The sequence below is a fragment of the Paramisgurnus dabryanus genome, chromosome 18 (genome assembly GCF_030506205.2).
Source record: "Paramisgurnus dabryanus chromosome 18, PD_genome_1.1, whole genome shotgun sequence".
NCBI lineage: Eukaryota > Metazoa > Chordata > Actinopteri > Cypriniformes > Cobitidae > Paramisgurnus > Paramisgurnus dabryanus.
Genome location: NC_133354.1, coordinates 19106089 through 19129300, shown reverse-complemented (window position 1 = coordinate 19129300; position 23212 = coordinate 19106089). Strand labels below are relative to the sequence as shown.

At 37.9% G+C, this 23212-nt stretch overlaps 2 protein-coding genes and 1 non-coding gene across 5 annotated transcripts; 1 reads left to right on the top strand and 2 right to left on the bottom strand.

Annotated features, from left to right (window-relative positions):
* Window positions 1–847: 847 nt before the first annotated feature.
* Window positions 848–920, bottom strand: trnaa-agc (transfer RNA alanine (anticodon AGC)). Its single transcript has one exon. It is a non-coding gene; the product is annotated as a tRNA-Ala (tRNA).
* A 742-nt stretch (window positions 921–1662) lies between these two features.
* brd8a (bromodomain containing 8a) lies at window positions 1663–14011 on the top strand. Of its 2 annotated transcripts, XM_065287160.1 has the most exons (20): window positions 1663–1753; window positions 2230–2323; window positions 2654–2723; window positions 3010–3059; window positions 3158–3280; window positions 3357–3437; window positions 3541–3605; window positions 3869–3993; window positions 4070–4261; window positions 4477–4567; window positions 4721–4843; window positions 6910–7040; window positions 7656–8052; window positions 8347–8390; window positions 8507–8778; window positions 9744–9836; window positions 9943–10011; window positions 10782–11064; window positions 11676–11720; window positions 13198–14011. In XM_065287160.1, exons 1-20 carry the CDS (start codon window positions 1735–1737, stop codon window positions 13255–13257), a joined length of 2427 nt encoding a protein of 808 aa, XP_065143232.1. In that variant the 5' UTR covers window positions 1663–1734; the 3' UTR covers window positions 13258–14011. The 2 variants fall into 2 exon arrangements, with proteins under 2 accessions (XP_065143232.1, XP_065143233.1); XM_065287161.1 differs by lacking the exon at window positions 11676–11720.
* On the bottom strand, window positions 13764–22337 carry dnajc18 (DnaJ (Hsp40) homolog, subfamily C, member 18). Of its 2 annotated transcripts, XR_010544107.1 has the most exons (9): window positions 21871–22337; window positions 19139–19337; window positions 18906–19051; window positions 18601–18813; window positions 18218–18330; window positions 17971–18080; window positions 17451–17623; window positions 14712–15047; window positions 13764–14671 (listed from the first exon to the last, which is right to left on the bottom strand). XR_010544107.1 is itself a non-coding variant. In XM_065287162.1 (8 exons), the coding sequence occupies exons 1-8, from the start codon at window positions 22004–22006 to the stop codon at window positions 14923–14925; spliced, it is 1215 nt and encodes a 404-aa protein (XP_065143234.1). In that variant the 5' UTR covers window positions 22007–22337; the 3' UTR covers window positions 13764–14922. The 2 variants fall into 2 exon arrangements, 1 of the variants encoding a protein (XP_065143234.1); XM_065287162.1 differs by having other exon boundaries at window positions 13764–15047.
* Between the last annotated feature and the right edge of the window lie 875 nt (window positions 22338–23212).

Genomic DNA, 23212 nt, shown 5'->3' with positions numbered 1-23212 from the left:
CATATTAGCGGTGGCAAAGTAGCCTGCAAACAAATGCGAGGAAATGAGGGAGCTGCGACTTTGCAAGATATACAACACAAAAACTTTACATTTCTCATCCAATTTTAATGATTTTTGATCCGTGTGGAGAACAGAAATGCCTTGAAGTTTATTATAAATTATTATAAATAAATTGTTATGTTTATAATGATCGCAAGTCCTTGTTATGCATTTATTTGACTTGTGGAGTCATCTCTTATGTAATATAACTTAATGTACATGAAATTTAATACATTCTTCCTATTGTGAATATCGCTTTTTGTATTGTTAACACCAACTTTTAGTTTTCTTCGGTTTCAGCAAAATTAGAAAATCCAAATCAAAGAGTGACAGTTTGCTTTCGTTTCTATAGCACTAAACTTACATCACATAGCATATCTATAAAACAAAAAATAACAACATAAAGGATTATATGAGCATTTATTTGAGTTGCCAACTCAAAATAATGTTATTTAACACACCCAGAAACAACTGTTAAATCTTACTTGTGAAAGGTAATTACCCGAGACTTTTTTTGAGGTGTGTGATGAATTTGTACACCCACAAACTGCACAAAGCGGGAGGCATTTTTAACTCCACTTGCTTTGCCACCATTAATATGGCGGCGCCGTTCACGCACGATCCAGCAGCCAATGCGCGGTTTAGTTATTTCTTAAATGACTTTCTCAGTTGTACAACAGCGTATAGGGTAGGAAAATCCCTCCCTCAGACTTTTTATTAGGCCACCTTTTTATTAATTTTATTTTACATTATTTTTAATTACAACATCGTAACATTAAAATAGAAATTCGGAGACAAATAAAAATATTGGAGGATGCGGGCATCGATCCCGCTACCTCTCGCATGCTAAGCGAGCGCTCTACCATCTGAGCTAATCCCCCTTCCACGTTACCCTTTCCCCCCCAACACCATATATGGTTAACAACTGTGCTGCAGCTAAAACGTTTCACACATTTTATTTTAATTTATTTGGCATAATATTTAATATTCATATTATACCAAATAAATTGTTTAAATACCTTAAAAATAGGAAAATGTTATAAAATTGTTTTTTAGGAATACGTTTCATTTCCGGTAAGGAGTTAACAGTCAAAATAAAAGCTAAAATAAAAGAAAATGTTCATGTAAAGCAAGACATTGCATATTTCAATCATAATAACTTTTTTAATTGCTGACAAATGTGCTTAATTTCTGTGGAAACATTTACATTCACTCTTTGTGTCATTATGTCAACAGATATGTCAACGTAAAAAATGAATATAAAACTGCAAAATGTTTAATAGGTAAACATGCTTATACGTTAAAAGAGAAATCAGTATGTGTTGATACAGAATTAATAATTTTTAAATGTATTTATTTTCCCTTAAAGGCATATAATACGCCAATCATGACAGGAAAAAACTTTATTCATAACTGAATTTAGTACGCAGAAAATAGCAATAAAAATGCAGTTATTAAAAGCTTGTTATACACCGCATAACATTCAAATTTAAGAGATTTAAACCCCAAATCACTAATAAAAAACACTTCAAAACAATATTTTATGAAATAGATAAGACACTTGTGAGCAAATAAAATAGAGCGGTGCAAAATTATTGTTGAAAAATTCACACCGGATATGCGCGCGCGTTTACATTTAATAGCCAGACACTTGTCATGCCAAAGAAGCAATAGAAACAGTCCAGTCATGACAAAATGGCGAGCGGAGTTGGAAGTGAGTATTCCTCTTTGTTTCTCTTTATATATACTGCATTTGGGTTATACACATGTATGTGACAGAGAATATATTATATAAGATGCATGTCAAGCGCGTGCAGGATAGATGCTATGGGGCGCGTGCATAGGTGTTGCGCGATTTGACAGGCAGAAGTCATGATGGGAATGACGCGCCCATTGGCTGAATCGCTTGAGACGTTACGATACATTTATCATTGAGACATCCATTGTAACTAGCTTCATTAGTCATCAAATTATCTTCTGCTAGCGCAAGAACTTAATGCAATGATCATATAAAATGGCCCCGTTAGTATTTGTCAAACTGCCATTTCTAGTAATGCATCATCTTTAGATATACTACTGTCATGAATAGAAATTAATTGTCCATATTGCAATGTAGCACGTAAACATACGCTTCGTCAATGCTGAAATGCATGAATTGAATTAAGTATGCTTCTTTTATTCTTTAAACAGAACATAAATTGCTGCTGGGCCCAACAGAACCTTGGTCAATTAGAGAAAAGCTTTGCCTTGCCTCCTCTGTCATGAAGAGTGGAGACCAAAACTGGTGATTTTTTTGCAGATTTTATTTTATCGTTTTAAAACCATCTCCATATCGACTATGGCATGAAAAGGCAGATATAACAAACTGATAATTATAAAATAACTACGAAATTGTCTGCTGCATAATCCAATGATTATCTATGGGTAAAATAAATAATAAAATACTTATATCTGTACAAAATTTGTACAGATGTGCCTTAAAAAAGTTGTAAATCACATAAGTGAGATTTGAATGGGCAAATAATTGTTTCTTAAAATCTCAAATTTTCACTTATATATCGTGCAATTCACCAAATACTCAAGCAGTATCATTTTTGTACAACGGTTGTTTCAGGGTGTCTGTGAGCCGAGCCATTAAGCCATTTGCCGAACCCGGACGACCACCTGACTGGTTCTCACAGAAGGTATGGGCAGAGTTGTAACAATTTAAAATTTTTACACACTCAAAAAAGCTTAAAAAGAAGGCGTTAATCTATTTAGTAAAAATTGAGCCCCACACAGCAACACTGGCTCATTTACTGACATTTTTGTAGGGTGAGACTTTATTTCTGGATGACTTTCTGTGGTCATCCAAACCTTGCTAGTAGTTGCACATGAGTCACACTGATTAAGATTGATTAAGTCACATGATTAAGACATTTTATAATATGCACTTATAATACAGAATTTCTCACCTTCACTGTCTTGCAGCATTGTGCATCCCAATACTCTGAGCTCCTGGAGACAACTGAGGCCCCAAAGTAAGCCAGCCCTCTTCCTGCTATCCTCTTACAGCCGTTCCATCATTCAATCCTGACAGCACTTATTAGACTGTGTGTGTGCGTGTGCTTGTTTGCAGGAGAAAGCGAGGTGAGAAAGGGGAGGTGGTTGAGACGGTGGAGGACGTGATCGTCCGCAGGCTGACAGCAGAGAGAATAGAAGAGTTAAAACGACTGATCAAAGAGACCCAAGAGAAGCACAGGTAACAAACCTGCTTAGCGCATTCTTAACCCAAATACAAGTCCCTCCCGACTGTCCATCGTTACTGTATTCTCTAGGAAACTGAAGAGAGAAGCTGAGCTCATCCAGGCGGGTCACCTGGACACCAAACTTGAGGAGCTATGGGAGCAAATTATACGGTAAGAATAAAATCAACAGCTATATCCATTGACAACCCAAATTATACGGTCTGTTATGTATGTGTATGTCAGTATGGGGGTTTAAAAACTTGATCTCCATTAGGAACAGAAAACAAGAGGAAGAGGAAGCTGATGTGAAGAGAAAGGCAACAGATGCAGCATACCAGGGTACTAAAAAGAAGCCCACCAAGTTTTTTCACAATAGTTATATTTTCTCACTTTATTAAACTTTGTGCTTTTTTAACAAAATCACTATATTGTAGACTTTATATTATGTTATATTTAAATTCCCACCTCAAGATTTTTTCCATTCCAGTCTATATTTAATTAAAGGAATAATGTAGTAATAATACAGTACTATTTACAACATTCACACAGGATTTCATTAGAGGTTTCATCGTAAAAGTTATTCATCTAATTTTTCTTTTCAGCCAGACAGGCACTGAAGAACACTCCTAAACGTGTGCCCTGTGTGACTCTACGCTCCCCCTCTGGGTCCTGCTCTCCCAGCCTAGATTTTCCCATTGGAGAGTCGTCTGAAGATGCCAGCACCACTGTGAGTTTTTAGTAGGTTTTTTTACTTTAATTCTATTATATCATCTCATTCTGAAATTCATTTTGATCGGGTGCAGGGGGCAGGGTTGACCGTTTTTGTGCCCCTGGCGGAGCTGGCAGGCCCTGGAGTGGTAGAGTCGAGTTTAGGTTCACTTCTAGATGAATCAACACAGAAGAAGCTTTTGGGGCAGAAAATCACACCGCCCCCTTCCCCGCTCCTCTCAGAACTGCTGAAGAAAGGCAGTCTTCTGCCCACCAGCCCTAGACTGGTCAGTATTTGTCACCTAAAATATAACATATACATTATCAGAAATATACATTAAACTTTAAATATCTTCTAATTGGCTGTCATGTTGCATAGCAGTTTTATGCTCAGTGCAGACAGATGAATTGTTAGTCAGTGGACACTTGTTGCATCACATCTGTAAGTACTAAAATAAAAAGGATTGTTCATCTGCTCATCTGAATGAAATCCATATTGCAGGCAGTTGAGGGAGAAGCTTTATCTAGCCAGCTTACAGCGTCTCAAGATGTTCAGATGACGTCTTCAATACCAGCCTCTCAGGCCGCTACAGGTATTACACACTTGTCTAACAATTTCAGAGAAAAAAATTGTATGAGCAGCATCTTTATTACATACAAGTCTTTTTTTCGTATAAAAGATTCTATTATTGTTCTACATTAACGTCCAGTCCGCTCTCTGTGTGGGCCGTGTATGTGTATTTTAGGTGCTCCCACATTGTCTCGTCTGCTGGAAGCTGGCCCCACCCAGTTTCCCTCTCAGTTGAGCTCAATGGCCGCTGCAGACTCCACTCCCAGCACTACTGACACTGCTGTCCCGCTCATTACAGGTCTCATGATGACATTAGCTCTCTTTCTCTCCCCATTGCTTATCTTTCACCTTCAGTTTATACCTAGCATTTTATTATCTATGTTAACCAGTGTTGGGTGTAACTAAATACTGTGTATGGACTGTAGAACAATTATTTACACTAGGCAACATTTGAAGTGGATCAAAAAAGTTAATCAAAGTTGTCCTAAGACAAGAACAGGTCTTGGGTATTGGTTTTAAGACAACTTTTATGAAAGGTTTTGATCCACAATAGTACAATAGTGGATTTAATCAAAATTTAAATGTATCATTATCACTTTAAATACTTTGGTGAGTCAATAAGAATAATAGTAACACTCTAGTGTAGTTTCCAATTCTCACTATTAACTGGTTAGTTATTAGCATTAATAATATACTGAGATATTGGATGTTAATTAATACTTAAAAAGCACATATTAATGCCTGATTCTGCAAAACCTTATGCTACATTACTTTAATCCTACTTAATTCCTACGAATACTAAAACTTAACAACTACTTTACTAAGTATGAATAAGCAGTAATTAAGAGTATATTGCGGCAAAAGTAGTTAATAGTTAGTTAATAGTGATAATTGGACCTTAAAAAGTGTGACCAGAATAATTTATTTACTTTTATGATTTATTCGTGCCATTTCAAGCCTACCTTTGTATTATTTTATTAAAATAGGATTTTGAAAATAATTAGTAATTAAATACTTTTTGGAGAGAGTAATTTGTACAATAATATAATTACATGATTGAAGATTTAATTAGAAACTAGTAATTAATTACTTTTTTTGAGTAACTTACCCAACACTGATGTTAACTAAACATTCGATATACCAGAGGTATTCAACTATTTTCATGCCAGTAAATAGAGAGGAGAACCAGGGACCCCAGTACATGTATCAAAGTAAGACTGGGTTCACATACTTTGTTATGATGGTTCCATTACAAGGATTTTAAAATAATTTTTGGCCTACTACATATCATTTTAACTGAATAGTTTATCGTGGGAACGTTATGCTTTTCATTTTAATTAAGTTTTGTTTTTATCATTAGCCTCTTAATGCACTTTTGTTTTATATCTAATAAAAAACTGTTTTTGGAGGACCCTCAGTAATACCACTACAGACTTATAAAAAGACACAACTTATAAAAAGTATTATTTAGTAATTTTAACTCTGTGTATGTTTTGATAATCGTTCTAAATCTGATCTCAAACAAATTTCCTTCATAAAAATGCAATTATGTTAGCTTTTTACATTCGATAAACATTCGATATACCAGAGGTATTCAACTATTTTCATGCCGGTAAATAGAGAGGAGAACCAGGCACCCCAGTACATGTATCAAATTATCAAATTATCAGACCCCCAAGGGTCCTTAGACCTTCTGTTGAAAACCCATGCAATTATAATGTAGTCCAGCTACGAGTTACCCACTTTTAGCAAAAAATAACATTGAATTTGGTTACATTTGTCGTTTTTGCCAAAATAATGAGTTGTATGATATTGCATTATGTAAGTAGTCGACAGTGTTCACAAGCAGTTTGGTTTCATTTATTTATTTCAAATATTGTAGGTATCTGGTTAGATCAGCCATATACAGTAGTGTGACAGGCAGTGTAATGCAATGACAGCCCAAATTCTGCCTTGTTTTGGCCTAGATGTCTGGGTGGTGTTTGGACGGCTATGTCTTTTAAACCCAAAATTGCTTGCTGTGTATATAATATTGCTTAAGGTAGAGATACAACTATTTAAAAATCTGAAAATCTAGAATCTCAAAATATTGGAAAAAACGCCTTTGATGTTGTCAAAAAAAAGTCTTTAGCAACACATATAAGTAATGATAAATACATTTTTGATATATTTACGGTATGAAATGTACAACATATCTTCATGGAACATGATTTTTACTTATTATCCTAATGTTTTTTTTTTCATAAATATGCAATAATATAAAATGTATTTTTGGCTATTGCTAGATATATACCCATGCTACTTATTTTTTGTGGTCAGCGGCAATAATTAATGTCTTTGATATTTGTCTGTTACTTTGAATAGGAGGTGATGGAGCACCAGTAGATAATAAGGAAGCAGTTTTAGGGGAAGATGACCTGGTGACTGTGTCTTATATGGGAGAGGAGTTGGACTTGGAGACAGTCGGGGACATTATAGCTATTATTGAGGAAAAGGTACATTAAAGACATCTGAATGAAAATATTACAGCATTATTGCTATAATAGGCACTGATAATTATTTATTGATTTCTATTTACTATGGTTTAGTTTACATGATTTTGTATTGTTGACAAAGAAGCTGTAACATGTTGAATGAAATGCTAATCTGAGTCACTATAAAAGAAATAGTTCACCCAAATATGAAAATGCAAATGACAGATGTTCGTCCTTTTTCTTCAGTTAAACATAAACATTTTTATAATAACTTCATAAAATGGTGCATTTTATCTTCTTACATAAGAGCCAACATGGTCCAAAAAAAGCACAAACATCTATCATTAAAGTCATCCAAAAAACTCCAGTGGGTTAGGAAATATCTTCTGAAGTGTAGTGATATGTTTGTGAGAAGAAAACAATTCATATTTTGTACACGTCAGTGATATTGATTTTTATTGGTTCTTGCATGTCTCATGACTAGTTGTCATGAGACATGGCAATAATGATTCTCTTAATTTGAGTTTGTGCAAGGATAAATTATAGTCCTAGATTTATAAAAGAAACAAAAATTGAATTAGAAACTATAATAATCAGACGTTGTGCATCAGTAAATGTGTTACACTATTCACACAGGGAAATGAGAATGTAGAGGCGCTGGATGCCGCAGCAGTGGAAGCTGCTTTGTCCTTGTGTGAGGATACGGGTCACAACCTGACAGGGCCCTGGGAACCCAGTACCTTCAGGCCCATTGGTCCTGAGCCGCCCGGCACTACAGATGACCTAGACCCAAATCCTCTGCACCTGTTAGAAGGGAAGAGAGAGGATCCTGACACATGTGGTTCAAGCATTGGCTGCGGAGCACAGGTGTATCCGACTCCCTCCTTCACAGTACCTCAAGACACCGTCCCGACACACACAGAATCAGACAACCCCAGATCAGAATACACTGACAAGGCTAAAGAGGAAAGATCAGAACCGGTGCATGCTGTGATTAAACGTGAGAGTGATGAGTGGACACAGTCTCAATCCGGTACATCAAGTTGCATTTACAATTGTAGTAAATTAAAATAATAGTTAATGTAACTAATGCACGGTGATGTTTAAAAGTTGGTTTATTGTGCTTATATACGGCATACAGTAAATGCATATAGAGGTAAGGTACTATTTACTCTTCTCTCTTCACTATAATCCAATTCTCTCCCATTCTGTCCCTCCCATCAAACATTTCAGCCAATCAAATGCACCATCTGAGTAAATTATAACAGCAGTGTCTTGTTTACACACATGCCCAAAAATAACTAACAGATCTTCTACTGTCTTCCAGATACACAGTCAGAAGATGATCCCGCGGTAAAACAGCACTCAAAGGTGTGGTGATGCTGTGACTGTACTTACACTAATGCACAATGTACGATGCACACATGAACCCAGAGAGTAATGTGTAGTCTGTCCTGTGTAGTATTTTTAACGCTCCTTGTTAACAGGAAGTGAAAGAGGAGGAGGAGGAGGCTGTAAGCGATACAGAAGAGAGCAGCGTGATGGAGATAAAAGCCGGACTAGATGGGGACGGAGCAGAGGATTGTGGGGGAGACGAGGATGGAGAGGGAGTTTATCTGTCTGAGGCTGAAGGGGAAACAGAGTTGGACCCTCCAGCCAGTGAGAGCGAGGACGGCTACAGCATGCACACTGCATCCTCTTCCCTACAGCTTCACACCACAGCCGACTCAATTCCAAGCAGCCCTGCTTCCTCACAGTTGTACGTTGAGGCATATAAAGTATTCCCAAATATAAGAAATGTTGCACTGTAACTTACATTTTAACTCTTTCCCCACCAGTGATGAGTTATCTCGTCAATTAAGAAAAAACATTTGCATAAAAAATTTGTTCCTGATGAGGTTTTATGTTAATCTGTAATACAGCGATTATCCACTAGATGGCATACTTACACAACTTATAAAAAGTATTATTTAGTAATTTTAACTCTGTGTATGTTTTGATAATCGTTCTGAATCTGATCTCAAACAAATTTCCTTCATAAAAATGCAATTATGTTAGCTTTTTGCTAAAAAATGTGTATTCTTTAAGAAAAATACCCATATTTAAGAGTTTATAAGCAAAGAAAAAATATAGATGGATGAAACGTTTTTTTTTTTTTTTATTGTTTGTTTGAAAGCAGAGGGTCTGTTATTTCGTTTGATATATTTGTAAATGTAAATATTTTAAGAAGAAAATTGGTAACACTTTATTTCGATAGTCCACTTTAGACATTTTACTAATTATAAGTAACTTTGCAACTACTTATCAACTACCAATCTTTAGAGAATTAGTAGACTGTCTGCTTAATATCTACTAACACTTTATTGTGATGATATCTCACCCGAAATTCAACTGTCTATAAGTTTCTTTGCAGGTGCATGTCAACTTATTCCACTAACCCAAACCTCTTCCCTAACCCCAACCCTTACAATCTACTAATACTCTAATGACAGTTAGTTGACGTATAGTTGCAAATTATTGAAAGTTAGTTGACATGTAGTTGCAAAGTTGTTTATAGTTAGTAGAATGTCTAAAGTGGACTATCAAAATAAAGTGTAACCAGAAAATTTTCCTGGAAGGCATTTTGTGAAACTTTTGTAAAAATCACAACTTTTCAAAAAATGGCTGGCGGGGAATGAGTTAATAACTAAATGTTGCCATAATGCCCGTCCTTTTTGTCCTCAGCTCTATCTGCAGTGAAGATCAAGAAGCCATTCAGGCTCAGAAGATCTGGAAGAAATCCATTATGCTGGTGTGGCGAGCAGCAGCCAATCACAGGTAGGAGTTTTCGCTACCAAACCCTGTGTATCAGACCCTGCCCTTGGCACCTACATGTGCGTACAATTTAACTTTGGTAATTGTGGTAATTGGTCACTCTGGACAGGTATGCAAATGTCTTCCTGCAACCGGTGACAGATGACATTGCCCCGGGTTATCACAGTATTGTTCATAGGTAAGAGCAAATCACTTAAATGTTCACATCAGCAACAGCACATGTGCAAGGGATTCGCTACCAATCAAAAGAAAGTGTCATTTATTATATTTTTTTATAATAGTACAGGTCTCAAAACTATAGGTTAATGCAATTTCAGCCTTAAGGAAATCTATAAACCAGCGTGCTGCAAAACATTTACAAAGGCTGTAAGGCAGTGGCGGCCGGTGACTTCTTTTTTCGTGGGCGCTCGATGCGAAGTTTGTCACAACATGTCCCGTCATGTGTTCTGCGTGTCGAGAGATCCTGTGTGCATCACGTGTCTTGTCAAAATAAGTGCCTGCTTCAGTCGCGTCTAAAGGGTTTATGATAAAAGAGACGCTCGCGTTTGCCAGATACTCGCATAATCTCATGCGTAATCAAAGTTTACTGTTAAGGGAGTGTCTTGCATGAATTTAGTGAACGTGAGCGTCTCTTTTATCAAAAACGGTTTTGAGGCATGTGCAGCAGGCACTTATTTTGACAAAACACATGATGCACATAGTATACATGATGCAACAAACACATATTTTGAAAATGCAAGCAACACACATGTCACACTTATTTTCAATTTGCGCCCCTCGGATGAGCAGTCACGAGCCGCCACTGCTGTGAGGTAAATTAAGTGCTATTTTAAAAGGGGAGGAGCCACTCAATATATCCTACCATAACTTCTTGTGATGATGATGATGAACACATCAAACAAAGTTGCACATTTTAAGGCACAGTTTGATTCTCTGACGTCTTCTTAGGCCAATGGATTTGTCCACCATCAAGAAGAACATAGAGAACGGTCTGATCCGCACCACAGCCGAGTTTCAGCGTGATATCATGCTGATGTTCCAGAACGCTGTGATGTACAACAGCTCCGATCACGACGTGTTTCACATGGCCGTGGAGATGCAGAGGGACGTGCTGGAGCAGATTCAGCAGTTTCTGGCCACGCAGCTGATCATGCAGACGTCAGAGTCAGGCATCAGTGCCAAGAGCCTGCGCGGGAGAGAGGCCAGCCGTAAACAGGACCCTAATGACAAGGTGAAACACTTTATATGAGGCAGTACAGTTTGACATGTCAGGAGATTTTGGACCACTGGACTGGAATTAAAGAGTAATGAAATAGATCACACACTACAGTACTTAAATACACAGGAGTGTAGTTGAAAATGTGACCCTGTTTGTGAAATCCAGGCTAAAATCTCATCATCTATTTATAGTAGGATCAATCTTTGGCATGTTGGCTCAGTAGGTATAAAAGATATCAAGGTTATATTTTCACAGTAAACAGTAAAAACAAAAAATGACTTTAGCTGGGTTTTCACAAAAGTTTCTCACTCACCTTAGTAACGTGATTTATATTTCCTTTCTTTTCCTTTTTAATATCCACCTTTCAACTGCTTTTGCATTTTTAATAGTAGTGTGTGTGTGTGTGTGTGTGTGTGTGTGTGTGAGAGAGAGAAAGAGAGAGAGAGAGAGAAGAGAGAGAGAATGAAACTTTATTAGTGGTGAACCCATATAAAATGTTTCTTGTTAGATGTAACAACATGTTTTGAGTGTTTGTGTATGTATTTGAGGCCTTTTTTTCTCTTTCTTTCTTTCTTTCTTGCTCTCTCTCTCTATTTCTCTAATGGTGACCTTTCCTCTCACAGGACTGTGTTCCCATGGCCTCTCCTGCATTTCTTCTCTCTCTCTTTGTGAGTATCTGCTCTCTGCTGTTTCCACCTCTTACTGACACACCAGAAGTGATATTAGACCATCATACAAAGAAATGAAAATCCAGAGCACTACAGAGTTTGGGTCCAACCCTAATCAAACTTACCCACCTGTGATTTTCTAGTGATCATGAAGATCTTAGCCGTTTCTCAATATGCGTTCTTGTCTGTACTTGTGTTCTTGTGGACTTGTGAAACGTCATCAGTCGCAGACCAAGTACTGTTCCAAATCAAAGTTCGCATCAAGCCCAAGTTCACATAAAATCCCCGGATGTGTTCTTGATCCGCCCATTTTATCGAGGATGCATCCGAGGAGACTTGTGTGGACTTATGACAGCGAAGTTTCCCAGGATGCTTTTCGCGTCAGGAGTTCGTTTTTTTCCGAGTCTAAACTTGCAAGTTCGAACTACGAAGGACACAAGTCCGAGTTATTGAGAAACGGCTCTTGATTGGCTTGCTCAGGTGTGTTTGGTTAGGGTTGGACCTAAACTCTGCAGTGCTCCGGCCCTTCAGGGTAAGATTTGGGGAACCCTGCTCTAAACCAACTGCACTTCAGAAAAAAAACATTAAAAAGCAGAAACAAGCAATGAACTGTTTTTACACTTAACATCATTTTATAAATTTTAACTTGCGGTTCAATACACATTTACAATGTATTGATTTTTTTTGTTTTCAGTTTTCTGATATATTGTAGTGTTCATGGCCGTAGCCAGGTTTGAAAATTTGTGAGGTTTACTTTACATAACTTACAAAAGTACTTGCTAGTATTAAAGGGCACCTATTATGGCCTTTTTAGAGGATGTAATATAAGTCTCAGGTGTGCCCAGAATGTATCTGTGAAGTTTCAGCTCAAAATACCCCGCATATCATTTATTATCTCATGTCCAAAATTTGGATGGGAGCAAAAACGTGCTGTTTTAATGTCTGTACCTTTAAATGCAAATAAGCTTCAGCTCCTCACTTCATTACAAACAGATAGTGAGCGCTTTCGGTTAAAATAGATCTGATTAATACAGTCTGAGACAATAGTATCTAGTGGACAGAGTACAACTCGTTGAGGGTGAAAACTATGGTAATGCAGGACTGTAAGTGGGCGGGGCTTTATGCAGTGTGACCTCACATTGATAAGACAATTTTGTATTTTGTCTTAACCTTTTTGCCATTTTACACTTTGGGTATACCCACTCTGTCTGTCTGTTTTGAGGGATGGACTGAGTAAATTATGGGGTAATTTTCATTTTTGGGCAAACTATTGCTTTAATTCAGTTTTCCATTCCCTCACAAACCACCAGGGGCTCGTGAACCCCAGTTTGGGAAACCCTGGGTTAGGGAAACTTATAGCACAAACATTTATTTTTTATGCTTCTGTGTGTCTACATACAAACTAATATTATAAAACGTGTTAATGTATTAACCCTGAACATCCATCATTCATGGGCTTTTCTCGCTGCCTCTGCAGGATGGGGGCACCAGGGGGCGACGCTGCGCTATAGAAGCAGACCTGAAGATGAAGAAATGAACAGGACTGACCAATGGGTGGATTCATAAAATACCTAGCAAATGACTGAGAGTGATAAAAACACAATTTGCCTGAACCATACCAGGCATGTTTCAAGGGTCTGACTGGAGTCATGGGATGGGACTGCCTCATTATATGAGTGTGTATATATGTCTGTCCTTATGTATTTGTTGTAAGGTGTTACCAGTTTTTTTTTTGTATGAATAGTGCCTTTATAGGTGTCGATGGATGGAGAAAAAACCTGTGACAAATGGCAGGTTGATTAAAATTCAAAGGCCTTATTACAGGGTTGACAACAAGATCCATACAGTATTTTACTGATACAGTACTGTGCACAAGTTTTAGGCACATCAGATGCTTCACCAAATTGTTTGGTTTTTAAATCTTTTAATTTATAGATTTGTGTGTCAAAAGAAGAAATTAATATAAATGTATAGCCATTGACAATTAAGTAAGATTCTTACAGACAATATAGCCAACACATGAAAGATTACAGAGACCTAGCATATGATTCATGTTTTATTTTATCGGCACACTCAATCCAAACAAAACTTTCAACAGTTCAGGTACTGCATGGAACAAAATCACAATACCACCACCGGCACAAACTCCACATCGCTCTCTTTAAACATTTCATCCCACATCAGGACGTCTTCTGAACATCTCAACATTCATGCTCAGTTTGTGCTGAAGTTCAGCATGTTGTACTAGTGTTCAGTAACATGAGGTAAAACATTAAATCTACTTCAAAACAGCTCAGTAATGGTTATTTGCCTGGTTATAATCACTGATATTAAACTGTGATGTGTTAACAACTCTAAACATGTAAAAATTTAAAAGGCAGGAGAATGCATGAAAGGGTTGCATGCAATACACCATTACAGTTCAAAGATAAAGTGCCAAAAAATATAAATCAAATACTGCATGGGAATAAAACAACGTGGGTTTTAGCAAATTTGTGAGGGCACTGAGAACTCTTCGCCCTTTATGAAAAAAAAGTCTGAATGTTGCCTAAAAAGGTTTTGTATTAAGCGACTATAAAATTTACAACATCGTAACAAATGACTAAAAGACTGAAATAATGCACACACAGATTATTTTGCTACTTCAACAGAGCTTTCAAAAGTTGTGTAGTGGTTTGTTATTAAGAAATGGTTTTTTGTTGTTTTCTACAAAAACAAAAAATAGCTTTTGTCCTATGAAAAGCTTTAATAGTCTTTTCAAATGTAATTCACAGCACAAATCGAGGAAAAGTTAAATACGTTATTAAATAAATTATTCCTATTAACAATAAAGCACTCCCGGGAGTGTCAACACAAAAATCTCCTGTCAATTAGTTAATCCTGTCAGTCAGCCTGGAGCCTGCGCTCCTTAATGTAAGGAAAAAATTCCAGGCATTCGAACCAATCACAACCTCGCACCTTCACTGTGTGGAGGCTGTGCATCATCACAGCCAAATCACTTACTTCTACAATACACCCTGAATCATTCGTGTGAATCTGAGCTGTGTCGGCTGTTGTGTCAGCCTTCACTCCATTTTCAGGCACCTGAACTCTCGCCCTTCTTTTCAAAAAAGGTGACCCCACCAAGTAAATTGAAATATATAACCGATACTAAAAGCTTCTTTATAAGGTTGGCCGTGCTTTTTGGAAGGGGAACGTGGTCTCAGTCTCCTCTCTGTCGACCCATGTAGCGATGCAGCTTGTCACAGTGATCCAGCTTCATGGTCTCGGCCTTCTGCTTTAGACGCTCGTCGCGGTACAACTGCCCGAGATTGGCTAGATCAGACTCTGTAACACAATAAGATCAACAGAATACTTATTGAAGTGCAAAAGAGCAATATGAAGGTCCAACCGGTGTCCATTTGGAATCGTACTGTGACTTGTGTATACATTTAAGGTTTATAATTCACTCAACATTTTCAATTAATGCTGCACATCTGGAAGTCTCCTATGAATTTAGCAGATGTTGCTGGATTTAATGGCACCAGGATAGCATGATCTATTTTAGTGACACAGCTTGACAAGGTTTTGTGTAATACGCACCAACGATGAAGCTATAATTGTGCGTTCACACCAGACGCGGAAAAAATGCGTTATTCGCACGTAGTTGGACGCTTGAACATTTTGAGTTTAAGTGAAATTTTAGTCATTCGAGACATTCACGCGTAAATTTGCGTCATGGGAGGGGCTTAAATAGCTCAAATTGAGTAAACTTTTCAGATTGCTCGACCTCCTCACTCACTTTCTTCTAAACAAGATCCTTTTAATTCCTGTTAAAGTACGAAGATGCCTCGTGTAGCGATGATGATTGTACTCCATTGTTGTTTTGTTTTTCTGCCTCTGCTCGGTTTCTGTAATCACGTCATTGCTGGAGCAAGCTCCTGATTGGTTAACGCGATGCGACAATCCACCAAAGTTCAGATATTTCGACCGCAAGATGCATATTCGTGTTTTTGCATTGATTTAACATGTAAATTAGGGCTGTAATAATTTATCGTGCAAATGCGCGTTTTCTCAATGAATGAATTTGAATGAATTACGGTGAAATACTGCCACATCCAAAAGCCAGAGGGCGCTCTCGTGCAGAAACTCCAATTGTGCCACAGAAGAAGTAGCATTACAGCCGCTATTCCAGGAAATGTCTACAGGAATATTTATATTGCCGTTCTTCAGATTGTTTCAGGTATTTTAATGAACATAAAAAATATTTTGAATGATTTTATTTAACGATATGTTGCTTTTTTAAATGCACGTTATAAACGCCTCCGACTCATAATGATTTTAGATTGATAAGGACTTCTTACTGACCAAAACGCCATTGTACACGCACAAGCTGCGCATTAAACACAGAATCGCAGCCTTGCGATGCAGAAACGATTTTAGGTCTTTTTAATGGGACACACGATTTATCATTACAGCCCTAATGTAAATCACTTCCGCGTCTGATGTGAACGCACCATAAGAAACCAAGGGCCCTATCTTGCACCCAGCGCAATTGACTTTGTCAGTGACGCATGTATCATTCGTATTTTGCGCCGGCGCACAGCGGGGTTTTTCCCTCCACAGATGCACGTCAGCAAACTAGGGAATGAACTTGCGCTCCCTGGGCGGTTCAGCGCAAAAAGGAGGCGTGTTGCGGCGCAAACCATCTCTTATGCTATTTTGCAGTTTCAAAAAACAATTGCGCTACTAACCAAAAAAAACTAGTCTAAAGTCAGTGGCGCGTTGCGCGTGGTTCATTATGCTATTTTAAGGGCGCATGCTTGACCATAATGTATAGGGTGCACAACGCGCATACACTTTGCTTATCTAATCTACACAGATGCAACAGTTATTTTTGCAAATCATAAATTGTTACACTTAAAAATATTAATACACGAGATAAGGAGAATCATAGTGGTGAGCATTGTGGTGATATTTTTTATTTATTCTCATGCAAATAACGATTAAAATATTTTCATAACTTTGTTGTGTGGCTGTATTACGTTTATTTTATGTAAATAATAGTTAAAATGTTTTCATAAGAAACCTTAATGTATATGAACTTGATTTGTAAGAGTACTTTGGGGTTGGACCTTGCTTGCGTTTCTTGGGTCCGATTTCAAAGCCCCCAAACCCTTTCAGCGGTGAGGGTGGACGCAGCGATGTCCTCTGCTGGCGTCAAGTCCTGAGGCAGATCCACCTCCCGTTACACGGCGTGCCCGATTTATGCTGGCAAGCGTGGGATTCCCCCGTACAAGAACGTGGGTCTCCTCGGCTGTAAACCGGTCCTGGCGTGCGCCTGGTAAATCCGTCATAATAATAGCAACCCGCCATGGAACTTGCGCCCTTGCGTTTAAAGGGAATGTTGGCTAGCGTTCTGATTGGTTTATTTGACGTTACGCCCAAACCACACCTATGAATAATGAACCTACTTCAGACCAACCTCTTATTGATTTGCGCCCGGCGCAAGAGTTATTTCTCCCGCCGGGAAAATAGCAACAGCGCCCAAGATCCGCCCACAAACTCACTTGCGCGTTGCGCTTCGCACTTGCGTTTCAGATCGTTAAAATAGAGCCCCAAGAGTTTTAAGTGTACATTTATATAAATAGTGCATTAGATCCAGTCATCTTAGCAATGTTATTACACAAATTAAACAAATGATGTACTGAAAATCTAATCGAAAATAGGGTTACGTGTGAGAAATCCTACTCTGTTGTTTTTCTTTCCAGCAGCTGCTTTGTAGATGGTCAACATAGTCGCTCTCGATGGTCTTCTCTAGTTCCTCTAGTGCAGCACCACGGTACTCCTTCTCAAAACTCTTATCCACATAGTATGGTACACCCATGTGCTGGGTTTCCCTGGACACCACCAAACCCATGGACCTGTAAGCCAGACACACTGCAAGATTAGCTTACCCTCATTCTCCACAGAGCAAGCCAAATAATGTCATCATCTGCTCTTTGTTGCCAAGAATCAAAAACAGCTTTACATCTATATGTACCATTGATCCTGTCTTGTGCACCTGTTTGTATCCTGTCCGCATGTACGCACTGCATTTTTTCAACTTGAATGAGCCTCAGCGGGTCATGTGATACAGAGGTAGTGATAAACGCAATCTGTGGTGGTCAATTTTAACTTTGTGGCAGATTGACAAATAAATGACTGTATGGGAAACACTGACCCGACCCGTGGGGTACTATGCAATGGAAAAGCACCATTAGTGACTTACGGTTTGTAAAAGAGGCTATATGGAGGGTTGGTGGCCATCAGCTGAGTAAATACAGAGATCAGAATAAGCACCAGAACCGGCAGGAGTTGAAGGAGAGCTGTGAAGTTGTTCTACAAACAAAAGGGAAGTTAAAACAAGCAATTTTCTTGCAATAAAAATGGCTCTAGGTTAATACTGATATAAGGGAGACGTTTTGACCTTTGTAATGATGTGTACAATGACTAAGCAATGGTTAGGATCTTCTCACCTGACTGTGGCTTTCCTCCACATCCTCCTCTCTTCTCTCAAATGTGCGACGTCTGCGTGGCTGGTAAAATTGAGCATAAGAGGCTCCTCGGTTTGTGTACACGTGGATGTTGCCTACAAGACAATAAGAATTGTATATTCTGTTTAAACAGATGATGTGGACTATGCTAACACTTTGGTATTTCTGTGCGTTCGGTTTATCATCCAAAAAAAAAAAAAAAAAAGTTCAATTGCTTAGAAAAGTATTAGCAGCATACATCACTCTTTTACAATCAGAACAACTCATATCCAGAGCAATGCATTTGTAATACTTGGGGTCAGACATGTAAATCTACATCCATTAGCAAAATTATACTGATACTTCTATAAAATATATATTCAGACCTGTTGGGAATCTGCCCCCGAAAAAGATGTTGAAAAGCTCCTCTGGGGAGATGTCAGCCTCAAAGTCTCTGGTGAAGTTACGGTGGAATCCGTAAGCATGGCGGGACTGTGCTGAAGTTTGACCGGATGTATCTACAGGCCCCTGATCGCCATATTGATCATACTGCTGTCTTTTCTCTGGGTTGCTCAGCACAGCATATGCATTGCCTATAGCTGCACAGGGAACATGACAAAAAAATCCCAATGTCAGATAAGATGCTACATCCATACAAGCTTAAGCAAAAGAAATGGCAGGTGCGAGATACCTTTAAAAGCATCTGTCGCTCCAGGGGCAAAGTTTTTATCTGGGTGGAAACGTAGAGCCAGCTTTCTGTAGGCTTTCTTTAGGTCGTCATCATCAGCATCTTTTGGTACTCCCAGAATTTCATAGAAGTCTTTACATCTCTTTATCCTGCACAGATTTAGGGAGGAATCAGTTTCCCTCAGTTTTAGGGTTGAGTATCAATGTTGGAGTTTGTGTTGGCTGCGTTAACAGTACCTGAGCACTCCCTGACGCTGCTCCTCCGTGTAAGTCTTTCTGTCATCGCCGGACCCCTCTCCTCTATCTTGCGTGTCGGGCCTCTGATGTGAAGCCGGGCCGTTCTCATTGGAGTTCCTCCAGCCGGGTGGTGGCGTGTACACACGGTCTTCATCAGGGGGCATGGGACCACCATTCTTCACAATGGCATCGATTAGTACTAAAGAGATTTTATGGATTATTATTTTGTTTTAAAAGTTTCAATGAAATCACAACAATGTAATATTTGTTTATTAATGGGGTGGTTTCCCAGACAGGGCTTATCCGAGTCCCAGACTAAAATGCATGTCTGAGCTGCCTTAATTTAAAAGCATCTTGCACTGACACATCTTAACATATATTAGTGACATTGCTGTGTCTCAGGATGCACACCAGCAACGTTTCTTTGTAAGGTATGTTTGTAAAAGTTACTTAAATGTCCTAATAAAACTAAGGCCTAGTCATGGATTACTTTAAATTACATAAACAATTTATCCGAGTAAGTACTTTTTTTTATTTATGTGCCCTCATAAACTTGAAAATGTACTTCTGCAACGGTCATTAATCGGCTGTCTGTGAACATGTCAAACTAGCGATCAAAGAATGGGATTCCAGAAATCTTTTAGGATTTCAAAATTTGTCCTAGATAGCTAAATCGTGGCTGAAATCTTACAGTGTGAACCGGGCTTTAGCAAGATTTCCACGAGATTTCCTGTGTTTTTGGTCGAGACTCGCATTGTTTGTAAAGGGAATTTGAAGATGTGTGGTGTGCTGTGATGATCACATAGCAGCAATTCCACATACACTATAGAATTTTTTTTTAATCGTAGATTTTTTTATCATGTTTAATCATGTTTGCTTTTTGTAAATCTGATAAGATTTTAACAAAAATATTTTGGTGTGGCCCTAGCTTAAGCATCCATTAACTCTGCCCCCTACAACTGTCAGTCTGATGCCAGTTATATTACTGAATGAAATGCCCAATTTTCTATGTCCTATCAAAGCACAGTGGTAAACACAAGCCTCAATGATAATAGGCTTGTTCGACTTCCAGCTGTCGGTTCTTGCGGCACCGCATGATGACATCAAAGTACCACGAGAGCGATTAAAAAGCAAACTCATCCGTATGATTTCACGAATCGCTCTTGCGGTACTTTGACGTCATCCGACTGTCAATTCTTGCGGCGCCGCATGAAGTCAAACAAACCTATGGGCTGCTTCCGAAAGCTAAGGCAGCTGACTTGTTGCCTCGCTGTCTCATAAGGCAATGACTTCAGAGACATAAAGGCAGCTCAGAGAAACGCTTTCGGAGACACTTCATAGGCAGCATGTTTGAAATTAGGGCTGGGTATCGATTCAGATGTTTCAGATCGATTCGATTTCGATTCACAAGCTATCAAATCGATTCGATTCTCGATTAAACCCAATGAATATAGATTTGATACAAATACTATATTAATAAAAAAGTACAAGTATTATCAGCAGTTTTCAAGTGGGTAATAAATATAAAAAGAAATTAAATGCCACAACCCTTTTGGTCGTTGTCTTGCTTACGAAATCTAAAATGCTCCCATACCTCTGACTTTTATGTGAAGGTGGCATCAACATCGATGAAGCACCTGAACCGCCATTTTAAGCACTGAATGAATGAATGACAGGCTCACCTCTCGCTCCTTGGTAACATCGCACAAGACCAAAAAGAGGGTGACATCTAGTGAAGGAGACTAGTAATTAGATTAACGTTAATCTTACGTTCAATGTTTGCGGAAATAAATATGAAAACAATTTTCGATTCTGCTCTTTGAGAATCGATTTTGAATTGATTACCTAAAAAAAAAAAAAAAAAAAAAAAAATCGAAAAAGGCAGCATTTTAGAGCTTTTGGACGCAGCAATTATTTCAATTGTTAAGGTCACACATCAAGAGTTTTTGTGTTAAGTAAACCCTAAATACATAGCTTTTTTTAAATGAATGACCATTTAATCATAATGAGCCTTTTTGCATCAGGTTTTCAGGTTTGCAAATCAAGTATTGTCCACCAAAATATATCGGTCGTTTTTAGTGATTTAAAACTATTTGAATATCGGCAATAGCACAATAACGACAGCTATAACAAATCGATGTTAGAGCATTTAGTTATATGTTTCATATTCATATATAATGTTTTGAGTTATATGTGTTAAAACAAAATTAAATCTTGTTGAAGTCAAGAAGTATTTGACAGCAAAAAAAAAACAGTACAGCTAAAAAAAACTATTTGGATAATGTTAGCATTATAAGGTAAAATTAATCTAAATATGTTATGATTTGAATGTAGGATAGAACTTTGCTATTGATTTTTATTTGACAACTTTACTGACAAACGTTGAAGTGCGCAAGTCGCAAACATCTGTATCGGCCGATAGTTGTTTGTTAAAACCGATATTAGGAAAAAACAAATAATTTTGAGCATCTCTTAATTTTAAGACTGTACACTGTTAGTCTATCATGCCAAACATAACACATTAAGCATACTGTTAATAATTTAGGAATAGAAAATCAGCATGACATGTTTATAATTCATCCATTTCAATGATTGACAGCTGTGGGAGACCCGAGCACAGATTATATAACGGCCAACATCCCGACGCTGCACTTTCTATTTCCGCAAGCAGGACACCGACCAACAAACACATATACACACACCTGATTTGTCAATCAAAAAACAACACGAACCTCTGGCCCGGGAGCTGGGGTAAATCTTCTGAGCCTCGTACAGCAACTGTAGGGCTTTTTCCTTCCGTCCCGACCGAAGACATAGTTTAGCTTTCTCTATCAGTCTGTCTGATTCCTCTCGGTCCATCTCAAACATCGCACAAACACGTCAGAAATAACAGCTAAATCTTACCAAGCGGTTAATAAACAAAAAGTGTTCGGACAAAGGTTTAATGATTTGCTGTAATGTTCACTCGCAATGTTGTTGACATCGAGCTTAAAGTAGAACGTTATGCTAATGCAACCGCAACAATTTAACGTCGGATTTCAATAATTTGCTTTGACCGTTTAGCGAACATTTCGATGACATGACATAGTCGAATATGAAGTTGTCAAATCCATACACCTTAAATCTGTCTTCGTCATTGTGAAATGTGCGAGAAAGAGAGAAATGCAACACTCGGCGTAACCTCCATCGCTCACCGGAAGCGGAAGTACAGAACGCGGGACTACAACCCGAATAACCAATGAGATCGCGCCATTACTGACCCTAAAAGGCAGGATTGTTTTTAATTAACATGACCAAAATGTAACTAATAAACTAGAAGGAGCTATTCTGGCATAGAGAAGGGGGAAATAAAATAATAAATAAAGTAAATGACCCAATCAGCTTAACCCTGCCATTGGGAAGAAAAAAACGTGTTTTTTTTTTTTTTTTTGGAGTTTTTTTTTAGATAAAGCCTGGAATGCTTTAATGATGTTTTTTTGTTTCTATGTAATTTAAGTTAAAGGGATAGTTTCGCGCAAAAATGAAAATTCTGTCATAATTTACTCACTCTCATGTTGTTACAAACCTGTATAAATTTCATTGTTCTGATGAAAACGAAGGAAGATATTTTTTCCTATATGGAAGTGAATGGTGCTCACCAAGAGTTTGGTTACAAACATGATTCCGGGTAAATGATGACAGAATTTTCATTTTTGGGAGAACTATCCCTTTAATATGTTGTTTTAGACCTGTATGAATTTTCTGATGAACACAAAAGAAGATATTTTGAGAAATGATGGTAAACACACACTATATAGTGACCATTGACTTCCATAGTAGGAAAAAATATTTTGGAAGTATTGTGATAAATGATAAAGAAAATATTTTGATAAATGACGGTAAGCACACAGTTGATGGTACCCATAATTCCATCATATTTTTTTATTCCTACTATGGAAGTCTATGGTCATCTGCTGTGTGTTTACAATCATTTCTCAAAATATTTTCTTTTGTGTTCATTAGAAAAAATAAATAAATACAGGTATAAAACAACATGAGGATGAGTAAATGATGACAGAATTTTCATTTTAAGGT